General features: G+C 39.9%; 1 protein-coding gene across 4 annotated transcripts in view; it reads right to left on the reverse strand.

Annotated features, from left to right (window-relative positions):
- The window catches only part of stumps (DBB domain-containing protein stumps), a 165,490-nt gene that overhangs the window by 15,680 nt on the left and 136,556 nt on the right, over positions 1–13,254 (reverse strand). For all 4 annotated transcript variants that reach the window (XM_071674987.1, XM_071674988.1, XM_071674986.1 and 1 more), the window contains exon 13: positions 4,806–4,907. In XM_071674987.1, the coding sequence (XP_071531088.1) occupies positions 4,806–4,907 (102 nt within the window). The remainder of the gene's footprint in view (positions 1–4,805; positions 4,908–13,254) is intronic.

The raw sequence follows: 13,254 nt of genomic DNA on the forward strand, positions 1-13,254 counted from the left end.
GGTCTTTTCTTTTTCTGTTCCAGGCTCTACCTTGCTAATTCTAAGAAAAAAAAAAAAATATAAAAGAAAAGAAAAAATAATCAAATATCCTTCGCTTATATCTAGATACTTAATGATTTCTCAATTACTTGGGATGTAAAAGTAACTTATTTCAACTCTTCAATCTCAACAAGATTTCAGGTTCTGTGTTTTGGAATTTTGAGGAATGTGCTCATGCCTTACAGATGTATAATCAACCCTAATTTTCCTTCAGAAAGAAGCCTAATGTGATAGCTTCAAAGCCCCTTTTGCAGAATTAGTCACTCAGTTTGTTACCAACAATATGGTACTCACAGTGTGATCCCTTTTTAGTATTATATATATATTATATATCCATCTATCTATATATCTGATGCCTGTTCCCTTTAGGAACTCCCTCAAGGGGGTGGCCACGGTAAAAGGGTCTCCATAGCTGGTGAACTCCAGTGCCATTTTTAACCTTTAGTGCCTCACCCTAACAGGCTATTGGCACAGGGCAACTCTTGCTCAGTGTTTTCAGACTCCTGCCTAATATTCGTACTAACTTCTATGTTATGTGTCCACCTAATGTTCCAACCCATAACTTCTACCTAATGTATCTTTCTAGATTTTTCTATCAATTACTTCTGCTTAATGATCCCATATAATATTCCCACCTACTTCTTCTATCTACTTCTCCTACCATATTGACAAAAGGCAGGGTATGCGCATAGTGCTAATCACAGGAAAAATGTACAGTTGCAAAAATTGAGTTGTGCAAATGTTGTCAAGTATTATGCGTGACAAGGAAATACTAAGTTTGTGGACAGACCCAGCAGCCTAGGTGTGGGTTAGGCAGAAAGAAAAGACAGCTACCTGAGTCAGAGGAGTGCAACTTCGCAGCCAATGAAGTGTCTATCTCTCTAGAAACTCCCATCATGGGGTGGTCACAGCAAAAGTCTCCACTTATCCCTGTCCTTACATGCCTTCCTTGCATACACCATCCCATCCATTCTTCCACCATTTCTCTCCCTCCAGTATTCCTCCACCCTATTTGCCCATGTCACAGGTGGTCTTCCACTCACACCAACCCTTTTAATTGTACTATCATATACTCTCCTTGTAAACTCCTGGTCTTGCATTCTTTTCACACGCCCAAACCACCTCAAAGTATTACGTTTCATCCATTCTACCACTCCACAATTCACTCTCTTTGCATTCCCTGCTATACCACATATCTCATACAGCCTTCATTTCTTTCTTCATTCCATCTAGTCACACCACATACTCTTCTCAAATAGCTCATTTCCACAGTCTGGACTCTTGACCTGTGTGACTCATTCCATGTCTATGTTTCAGCTGCATGGGTCAGAGTTGGGAGGACTATGCTGTTCCTTAATCCTCTCTTCACTTCCATACTTACACCTCTACCCTTCATTGTTCTATCAATGGACCTAATGACTCTTTTACCCTGTACTCCTCTTTCCCTTATCTTTCCTTCCATATCACCACGCTTACCTAAGACAGCTCCTAGAAACTTAAATTCTCTCACTTCTTCCAGTCTTCCCCCCATATCCATAGTATAATTTTGTACACTTTCATCTTTCACTCTATGGTTTTACAAAATCAATACTTTCACTCATCTCTCCATCCACTCTTAAACACATTTGCTCCTCAAAAGAGGGCTTTCACACCATCCAACAGTTGTGCCCCTATACCATATATCCTTAACACATCCCACAAAACATTTCACTCAACTCTGTCATATGCTTTCTCCAGATCCATAAAAGCTGCATGCAACTTCTTACCTTTCACTAAATACTTAGTGTTGGCTTAATAGCCGTCATTAACCCTCCCAATACCGAGACAGGTAGTACTGGTAATATACTTGCCAGGTTGATGGCTACACACCAACTAAAACCAAATATTCTATAATGATAAAATACTTTTTTGGATTTTGTAGTAACTTTTCTACACCATTAGCTTTCCAAGAAAGCAGTTAATATTATTCACATGTTTACACAGTCATCACTTTCATGCCACTTTTCTATTTTTTGTTTTAGATACTGGAGGGTTGCCAACAAAAAATCAAGAACGTGTTGGTTTGAACAACTGTCTCAAATCAATGAAAACAAGTTTTGCAGTACATCATTATTTGCATTAGCACCAGGCAAATTGTATGGTTATATATCTTTGTTGAATGTAGGTTTGCGGCAGGGGTGTGTGATGTCTCCATGGTTGTTTAATTTGTTTATGGATGGGGTTGTTAGGGAGGTAAATGCAAGAGTTTTGGAAAGAGGGGCAAGTATGAAGTCTGTTGGGGATGAGAGAGCTTGGGAAGTGAGTCAGTTGTTGTTCGCTGATGATACAGCGCTGGTGGCTGATTCATGTGAGAAACTGCAGAAGCTGGTGACTGAGTTTGGTAAAGTGTGTGGAAGAAGAAAGTTAAGAGTAAATGTGAATAAGAGCAAGGTTATTAGGTACAGTAGGGTTGAGGGTCAAGTCAATTGGGAGGTGAGTTTGAATGGAGAAAAACTGGAGGAAGTGAAGTGTTTTAGATATCTGGGAGTGGATCTGGCAGCGGATGGAACCATGGAAGCGGAAGTGGATCATAGGGTGGGGGAGGGGGCGAAAATTCTGGGGGCCTTGAAGAATGTGTGGAAGTCGAGAACATTATCTCGGAAAGCAAAAATGGGTATGTTTGAAGGAATAGTGGTTCCAACAATGTTGTATGGTTGCGAGGCGTGGGATATGGATAGAGTTGTGCGCAGGAGGATGGATGTGCTGGAAATGAGATGTTTGAGGACAATGTGTGGTGTGAGGTGGTTTGATCGAGTGAGTAACGTAAGGGTAAGAGAGATGTGTGGAAATAAAAAGAGCATGGTTGAGAGAGCAGAAGAGGGTGTTTTGAAGTGGTTTGGGCACATGGAGAGAATGAGTGAGGAAAGATTGACCAAGAGGATATATGTGTCGGAGGTGGAGGGAACGAGGAGAAGAGGGAGACCAAATTGGAGGTGGAAAGATGGAGTGCAAAAGATTTTGTGTGATCGGGGCCTGAACATGCAGGAGGGTGAAAGGAGGGCAAGGAATAGAGTGAATTGGAGCGATGTGGTATACCGGGGTTGACGTGCTGTCAGTGGATTGAATCAAGGCATGTGAAGCAACTGGGGTAAACCATGGAAAGCTGTGTAGGTATGTATATTTGCGTGTGTGGACGTATGTATATACATGTGTATGGGGGGGGGTTGGGCCATTTCTTTCGTCTGTTTCCTTGCGCTACCTCGCAAACGCGGGAGACAGCGACAAAGTATAATAAAAAATATATAAAAATGATCATTTTTCATGATATTATGGTTTATGGTAGAAGTGTTCACCACAAGCAACATTTTCTCCATGTTGAGGAAACAGGATTGACTTCTGTAAGGCAATACAATGTAGAATGTCAAAGGCCAACATTCAGCATGAATATCTGGAAGAATCCTCTCATGAGAGAATTCTATAGACAGGATCCATCCAAAAGTATACCCGTCACAGTGACTGGAGAAAAATTTAAGACCCTATATTCACCAGCATCAGTGAAAGAGTTGAACCTATTAGCGATTACTCAGAAGTGTCTGTGAGCATGGAATTCAAAGGTGGATGTAGTTAATGATCATTTTCAAATTCTACAATCTGAATAAATGCACTGTGGGCTCCCAGCAGTTGTGAATTTGGGTGGCAATATTACTGTTTTGATGGAAATTTATTATCAGCAGTGCTTTAGCCATAATATTTCAGTGACAAGCCAAACAGTCTCTGACTCATGGCAATTCAAAAGAAAACATGTTTGAATAAAAAACAACTTTTCAGGTCTAAAGCAACAGATTATTTTGTGTTACAGTGAGAAACTAAATTCAGTGTCCTTTGAGTACCAGTGATAAATGCCTGGCTATTGGGAGGGTTAGTGATGGTTGCATAGTGAGCCAGCACTTCAGTGGCTGTCAAGTTGCACTCCTTTGACCCAGGTAGCTGTTTTTTCTTTCTATTTTACCCACATGTAGACTGTTGGAATTCTATCCACAAACATACAATTTCTCCTTGTCATGCATATCACTAGACAAAGCTTAACTCGCATAACTCATTCTTCATAATTCCAGATTTTCCTGCAGAGAGCTATGCATTTACCACGCCTTTTAGCAAAATGGTAGGCGCAGCAGAGAGGAGTAGTAGGTAGGAACACTGGGCATGAGCATTAGGTAGAAACATTAGGTAGCAGTAATAGGTAGGAACATTAAGGATGTAGTAGGTTGAAACATTAGATAAACACATTAGGTAAAAGTAGTTGGTGGCTATCCCTTTGAAGAAATTCCAGGTGGGAGCAGTCATCAGAGATGTAGACAGACAGACAGACAGAACAGTCAGTAGGGACAATATGTAGGAGCCTCTGAAAACACTGCATGAGAGCTGCCCTCTGCTAGTGGCCTGTTAAGGGTAAGGTGCTAAAGGCTAACAAAGTGCCAATGGAGTTCACCAATTTGGAAACTCTTTTGCCATGGCCACCCCCATGAGGGAGTCCAGTGGTAATGGGCATCAGAAATATATATAGGAGATGATCAACAGATACACAGATATATGTCCTCTAAGGATTTCAACAAAATATTGTACTCTTGGTGAGGTAGATATTTCACTGAATATTGATAGATATATGAATCATAAATATTTCTTTTCTTTCTTTCAAAAGGGGTTATTAACACCAATAAGGTGGGATAAATTCTATCTTACTTTAAACTTTCAATACAGTTCAGCAAAAAAGTAATGTTTACACTAACCTTTCGCTCCACCCTGAGTTGGATCATCAATGTAGTCATTTGGTAAGTCACAAAATAATCGTGATCCCTCTATATCAAAATGGCGAGGCTGTTTTCGTCGACCTATTGAAATAACTACATTTTATTCACCATGGCTCAACACAAGCTAAACTCTTAAATTAATATGGAAAAAACTCTAAAAGAATGACAAGGAACGTATGAAAAACCTGATGATAATATTTTACAAACAAACAAATCATGCAAGAAAGTTAAAATTAGAGATCATAACTACAATAAAAAAAATTATCTTAAAGTACTCTAGTTTGACTCAATGATCAAACCTAAAATGATAACCTAAAACTGGGGTCACAAGACTTCAATCTGAAGGGTGTCTGTGAAATATGAGGAAAAGTAAGCAGGCCAAAGCAAGTACATCTGGCTTCTGCTTCCTGGTGACCCTGTAAGCCATATATACATTGCCCATTAAAAAACAAATAGCATGGAGAAAATATATTTGAAGTGCAAAAAACTGTTTGGTAATAGCAGGTGACTCCTCTGGAAAGTGATCACTCAATGGTAAGTAGCAATGCCACCAAGGATTATAGTGTTGCATATGTTGCCCATAAAGAAAATATCATATCCATAAAACATACACAAAAAAGTGAAAAGTTCTGAAAATAATGCAGTTCATTGCAACAGCAAGTAATCACTCCATAGAGAAACTATTCCCTAGCAAGTGGCTGCATCCCCTCAGTCACCAATCAAACACATAAGTATCATGGCGGACACAACTTCAATTGTTCATGTCATAAACTGTGTTATTACCTGTAAGAAAATGCCATGAATCTTATGGTTCTGGGAAAAAAGAGCAAATTTAAGACATTAAGTGGCATATTAATTCTGGTCAATGCAGTGTTGATATTAGTGGAGCATCCATCTACTGTACTAGATCTAAAGCAGTATCATTTTACTACTGTGCAGTATTCTAAGCCACTATTCTTGATTCAGATACTTAGATTAACAATAAGTCCTAGTTAATGTTTTTGATTTAAGTATAGGGCAAGTAAGAAAGGTGGCAGAGGGAGTGGGGGCTGGAAACCCTCCTCTTCTCATATTTCATTGTCTAAAAGATGGAAAAAAAGAAAGAGCCAAACAAGGATTGCACATCCTCCTCAAAGATTCAGGCTAGAGTATCAGAAAGTATGTGAATGTTACCAAGATGAGAAAAAAAGAGATGTGTAGTATGTTTGGAGGAAGAAACCTGAATATTCTGGTTCTGAGAAATAAAGCTCAAGGGTATGGGGGAAGAAAGTTTTGGGAATATCTTTGGTGGAGTCATGAATTGGTGTTAGAGCAAAAGCTAAGGAAGGGGTAGCACTATTGCTGAAGCAGGAAATGGAATGCGTGAAAGTTTAAGGGAGTGAGCTCCAGAATGATGCAAGTAAAAACAACCAAGAAAAGAAAGATGAAGAGAGACAAGTGTTTGGGGAGAAGCTGAGTGAGTATGTCAGCAGTTTTGTTGCATGAGATCAGTTATTAGTTATAGGTGATTTGAATACTCAATTCCAGGGTGCAGTCCTTTAACAGGGATATGAGAAACAAGTAAGGGGGTGGCATCTTGCTCTTCGTTAATGCTCATTTAAATCCTATGGCAAAAAATTTTGTAGCTGTTAAAGATGTTGACTTCAATTACACAGAAATTAAAGACACACTTCACATGAAAATAACATAGAACTAGTTTATATGCTCCTTACAAAGATGCCAGAGACTGATGAAAGATTTTATGATCAATAAGATTTTTGTAATGAGCACAATTCTATTACAGTAAGAGGTTTTAACATACCGGTATCTAAAGACGAGAAATAAATTTCCAGTAGCTCCAGGTATGGAGCCAACCTAAATTTGCTGAATAGTTCCCTAATCTAATCTGTCAAAAACCTATTTGTGATGAGAATATATTAGATTTAATTCTAACCACAAATGAGGATCTTGTAATCAATGCTGAAGCTGGAGAAAAGTTTGGTACAAGAGATCACTGACAAATTACTTCTGAGATCACTTGCAACAATGCATGTTCTGTTGGTAAACACTGACAGTTGAAAAAAATACTCAATCTTAAACCTGTGAACTTTAATGATCTTCTCATTGCTCCTGACAGGCAAACCTGGGATGATATGGTCAATAAAGGGTACATAAGTGCCAGTGCTTAGCAGACAGTCTATTTCCAAAACTAAGCCAAGGTGGTGAAGTGGTGATACAAAAAAGTGCCTGTTGTCTAGGAAGGTAGCTCATAAGAAATTCAAAGAGACCAATAACCAACAAGTAATGTAAAGTTGCATAAAGAAAGTTTGAGATTCATATGACAAGTAAACATTAATATGAAGTATATATCACCGAAAACAACAAAATAAATTCTAAGGAATTTTTCAATCACATTCGAAGCAAGAGAGTTACTCTCCAGTCAACTCTGGTCCATTAATCATGGAAATCAGTGACTTGGTTCAAGACATCAAAGCTGTGGCAAAAATCTCAAACAACATTTTTGCATCTGGATTTACAATCAAAGACACAGCCCATGCCCTAAATCCAGTTTCATTAATATGAGAGGAGAATGTTCTGCAATATACTGACATAAAAGCTGAAGACATACCATCAGCAATAAAAGGAATGAAAATAAATAAAACAACAGGCCTTGATAGGTTTTATCAGAGGACAATAAAAGAAGTAAAAAAATGAAGTAGTTAAGCCTTTGACTGCCTTTTTAACAAATCACTTGTTATGGGAAGGGATCCAGATGAATGGAAGTCTGCCAATTTACCACCAGTATCAAAAAAAGGTACAAGTCACTGCCCAAAAATTATCATCCATTTACCTTCACTCTGTGGTTAGAAAACTGAGGGAAATCATCATTCAAGATTGAATTGTAAGCCACTTCCAGAAACACACCTTAATAAAGGTTCTCAGCATGGTTTTTGATAACATCACACTTGTCTGGCAAATCTGCTTGATTTCTTTTATGATATAACTGACAAATTATGACAAAAGTAAAACAATATATTCCATCTGGATTTTAAAAAAACATATGGCAAGGTTGTATATCAAAGGTTACAAGGAGAAATAAAGTCACATGGCAATGATGGGGTTATACTTCAAAGGATATGATATTGGTCAACTGGCCATAAATAAAGAGTTGTTGGTAATAGTCAAGCCTTAAATTGGTTCAACAAAACACATGGTGTGCAACAAGAATCAGTTTTGGGACCACCCCTTTTCACATAAATTAATAATATTGATAAGGGGCTGCATTACAAGATATCAAAATTTGCTGATCATAATCATACAAGGCTGGAAAATACATCTACAAATAAACTTGGGAGTTAACAGCTTCGAAGTGGGTAGCAAATGAATTTTGATATTGATAAGTGCAAAGTTTTACAGACTATATCTATTCTTGAGAGTGAGTGTGAATAAGAGCCAGGTTATTAGGTTCAGTAGGGTTGAGGGACAAGTTAATTGGGATGCAAGTTTAAATGGAGAAAAACTGGAGGAAGTGAAGTGTTTTAGATATCTGGGATTGGACTTAGCAGCGGATGGAACTATGGAAGCAGAAGTGAGTCACAGGGTGGGGGAGGGGTGAAGGTTCTGGGAACGATGAAGAATGGGTGGAAGGAGAGAACATTACCTCAGAGGGCAAAAATGGGCATAATTGACGGATTAGTAGTTCCAACAATGTTATATGGTTGTGAGGCATAAGCTATAGATAGGGTTGTGCAGAGGAGGGTGGACGTGTTGGAAATGAGATATTTGAGGACAATATGTGGCGTGAGGTGGTTTGATCAAGTAAGTAATGAAAGGGTAAGAGAGATGTATGGAAATAAAAAGAGTGTGGTTGAGAGAGCAGAAGACAGTGTGTTGAAATGGTTTGGACATATAGAGAGAATGAGTGAGGAAAGAGACTGACAAAGAGGATATATGTGTCAGACATGGGGGGAAGCAGGAGACCAAATTGTAGGTAGAATGATGGATCAGGGCCTGAACACACAGGAGGGTGAGAGGTGTGCAAGGAATAGAGTGAACTGGAACGATGCGGTATACCAGGGTCGACGTGCTGTCAATAGACTGAATCAGGGCATGAGAAGCATCTGGGGTAAACCATGGAAAGGTCTGTGGGGCCTGGATGTGGACAGGGAGCATTACACATGACAGCTAGAGAGTGAGAGTAAATGAAGGTGGCCTTTTTGTCTATTTTCCTGGCACTACCTCACTGAAGCAAGGGGTATCGATGCTGTTTCCTGTGGGGCAGGGTGGCGACAGGAATGGATGAAGGCAAGCAAATATGAATATGAACATGTGCATATATGTACATGTTGATATGTATATGTATGTATATGATGATATGTATTAAGATGTATATGTGTGTGTATGGGCATTTATGTATATATGTATTAGTGAAAGAGAAGAGAGACATTTGGACGATTTTTGCATGGAAATAATGCAAATGACTGGGAGATGTATAAAAGAAAGAGGCAGGAGGTCAAGGGAAAGGTGCAAGAGGCAAAAAAGAGGGCAAATGAGAGTTGGGGTGAGAGAGTATCATTGAATTTCAGAAAGAATAAAAAGATGTTCTGGAAGGAAGTGAATAAAGTGCATAAGACAAGGGAACATATGGGAACATCAGTGAAGGGGGCTAATGGGGAGGAGACAACAAGTAGTGGTGATGTGAGAAGGAGATGGAGTGAGTATTTTGAAGGTTTGTTGAATGTGTTTGATGATAGAGTGGCATATATAGGGTGTTTGGTCGAGGTGGTGTGAAAGTGAGAGGGTTAGGGAGAATGATTTGGTAAACAGAGAAGAGGTAGTAAGAGCTTTGTGGAAAATGAAAACTGGCAAGGCAGCAGGTTTGGATGGTATTGCAGTGGAATTTATTAAATAAGGGGGTGACTGTATTGTTGACTGGTTGGTAAGGTTATTTAATGTATGTATGACTCAAGGTGAGGTGCCTGAGGACAGGTGGAATGCTTGCATAGTGCCGTTGTACAAAGGCAATGGGGATAAGAGTGAGCGCTCAAATTACAGAGGTATAAGTTTGTTTAGTATTCCTGGGAAATTATATGGGAGGGTATTGATTGAGAGGGTGAAGGCATGTACAGAGCATCAGATTGGGGAAAAGTAGTGTGATTTCAGAAGCGGTAGAGGATGTGTGGATCAGGTGTTTGCTTTGAAAATGTATGTGAGAAATATTTAGAAAAGCAAGTGGATTTGTATGTAGCATTTATGGATCTGGAGAAGGCATATGATAGAGTTGATAGAGATGCTCTGTGGAAGATATTAAGAATATATGGAGTGGGAGGTAAGTTGTTAGAAGCAGTGAAAAGTTTTTATTGAGGATGTAAGGCATGTGTACATGTAGGAAGAAAGGAAAGCGATTGGTTGTCAGTGAATGCAGGTTTGCTATAGGGGTGCGTGATGTCTCCATGGTTGTTTAATTTGTTTATGGATGGGGTTGTTAGGAAGGTGAATGCAAGAGTTTTGGAAAGAGGGGCAAGTATGCAGTCTGCTGTGGGCGAGAGAGCTTGGGAAGCGAGTCAGTTATTGTTTGCTGATGATACAGCACTGATGGCTGATTTGGGTGAGAAACTGCAGAAGCTGGTGACTGAGTTTGGTGAAGTGTGTGAAAGAAGAAAGCTGAGAGTAAATGTGAATAAGAGCAAGGTTATTAGGTACAGTAGGGTTGAGGGACAAGTCATTTGGGAGGTAAGTTTGAATGGAGAAAAACTGGAGGAAGTGAAGTGTTTTAGATATCTGGGAGTGGATATGGCAGCGGATGGAACCATGGAAGCGGAAGTGAATCATACGGTGGGGGAGGGGGCGAAAGTTCTGGGAGCGTTGAAAAATGTGTGGAAGTTGAGAATGTTATCTTGGAATGCAATAATGGGTATGTTTGAAGGAATAGTGGTTCCAAGAATGTTATATGGTTGCGAGGCATGGGCTATAGATAGAGTTGTGTGGAAGAAGGTGGATGTGCAGGAAATGAGATGTTTGAGGGCAATATGTGGTGTGACGTTGTTTGATTGAGTAAGTAATGAAAGGGTAAGAGAGATGTGTGGAAATAAAAAAAGTATGGTTGAGAGAGCAGAAGAGGGTGTTTTGAAATGGTTTGGTCACATGGAGAGAATGAGTGAGGAAAGATTGACAAAGAGGATATATATGTGTCAGAGGTGGAGGGAACGAGAAATGGGAGACCAAATTGGAGGTGGAAAGATGGAGTGAAAAAGATTTTGAGTGATCGGGGCCTGAACATGCAGGAGGGTGAAAGGCGTGCAAGGAACAGAGTGAATCAGAACGATGTGGTATACCAGGGTCGACGTGCTGTCAATGGATTGAACCAGGGCATGTGAAGCATCTGGGGTAAACCATGGAAAGTTTTGTGGGGCCTGGATGTGGAAATGAAGCTGTGGTTTTGGTGCATTATACATGACAGCTAGAGTCTAAGTGTGAACGAATGTGGCCTTTGTTGTCTTTTCCTAGCGCTACCTCACGCACATGCGAAGGGAGGGGGTTTTCATTTCATGTGTGGTGGGGTGTTGACGGGAATGAATAAGGGCAGACAGTATGAATTATGTACATGTGTATATATGTATATGTCTGTGTGTGTATATATATATGTATAGGTTGAGATGTATAGGTATGTATATGTGCGTGTGTGGACGTGTATGTATATACATGTGTATGTGGGTGGGTTGGGCCATTCTTTCATCTGTTTCCTTGCTCTACCTCATTAACGCGGGAGAAAGCGACAAAGTATAATAAGAATAAAGAAATGTCTTTTCCTGGCGCTACTTCACTGAAGGGGGGATGCTATTTCCTGTGTGATGGGGTGGCAACGGGAATGGATGAAGGCAGCGAGTATGAATTTGTACACGTGTATATATGTCTGTGTATGTATACATTGAAATGTATATGCATGTACATGTGCCTGTATGGGTGTTTATGTATAAATATATGCGTATGTGAGTGGCTGGGCCATTCGTCGTCTGCCTCATTCCACTACCTCGCTGATGCGGGAAACAGCAATTAAGTATAATAATAATAATAATAATTTTTTTTTTATTTTATTTATTTATTTTGCTTTGTCGCTCTCTCCCGCGTTTGCTAGGTAGCGCAAGGAAACAGACAAAGGAATGGCCCAACCTGCCCACATACACATGTATATACATACACGTCCACACACGCAAATATACATACCTATACATCTCAATGTACACATATATATACACACAGACATATACATATATACACATGTACATAATTCATACTGTCTTCCTTTATTTGTTCCCATCGCCACCCTGCCACACATGGAATAACAACCCCCTCCCCCCTCATGTGTGCGAGGTTGCGCTAGGAAAAGACACCAAAGGCCCCATTCGTTCACACTCAGTCTCTAGCTGTCATGTAATAATGCACCGAAACCACAGCTCCCTCTCCACATCCAGGCCCCACACAACTTTTCATGGTTTACTCCAGACGCTTCACATGCCCTGGTTCAATCCATTGACAGCACGTCGACCCCAGTATACCACATCGTTCCAATTCACTCTATTCCTTGCACGCCTTTCACCCTCCTGCATGTTCAGGCCCCGATCACACAAAAAAATCTTTTTCACTCCATCTTTCCACCTCCAATTTGGTCTCCCACTTCTCCTCGTTCCCTCCACCTCTGACACATATATCCTCTTGGTCAATCTTTCCTCACTCATTATCTCCATGTGACCAAACCATTTCAAAACACCCTCTTCTGCTCTCTCAACCATGCTCTTTTTATTTCCACACATCTCTCTTACCCTTACATTACTTACTCGATCAAACCACCTCACACCACATATTGTCCTCAAACATCTCATTTCCAGCACATCCACCCTCCTGCGCACAACTCTATCCATAGACCACGCCTCGCAACCATACAACATTGTTGGAACCACTATTCCTTCAAACATACCCATTTTTACTTTCCGAGATAATGTTCTCGACTTCCACACATTCTTCAATGCTCCCAGAATTTTCGCCCCCTCCACCACCCCATGATTCACTTCCGCTTCCATGGTTCCATCCGCTGCCAGATCCACTCCCAGATATCTAAAACACTTTACTTCCTCCAGTTTTTCTCTATTCAAACTTACCTCCCAATTGACTTGACCCTCAACCCTACTGTACCTAATAACCTTACTCTTATTCACATTTACTCTTAGCTTTCTTCTTTCACACACTTAATAATAATAATAATAATAATAATAATAATAATAATATTATTATTATGATGATACAGTGCTGGTGGCTGATTCGGTTGAGAAACTGCAGAATTCGGTGACTGAGTTTGATAAAGTGTGTGAAAGAAGAAAGCTGAGAGTAAAAATGAATAAGAGCAAGGGTATTAGGTTCAGTAGGGTTAAGGGACAAGTTAATTGGGAGGTAA

The sequence above is a fragment of the Panulirus ornatus genome, chromosome 20 (genome assembly GCF_036320965.1).
Source record: "Panulirus ornatus isolate Po-2019 chromosome 20, ASM3632096v1, whole genome shotgun sequence".
Classification (NCBI taxonomy): domain Eukaryota; kingdom Metazoa; phylum Arthropoda; class Malacostraca; order Decapoda; family Palinuridae; genus Panulirus; species Panulirus ornatus.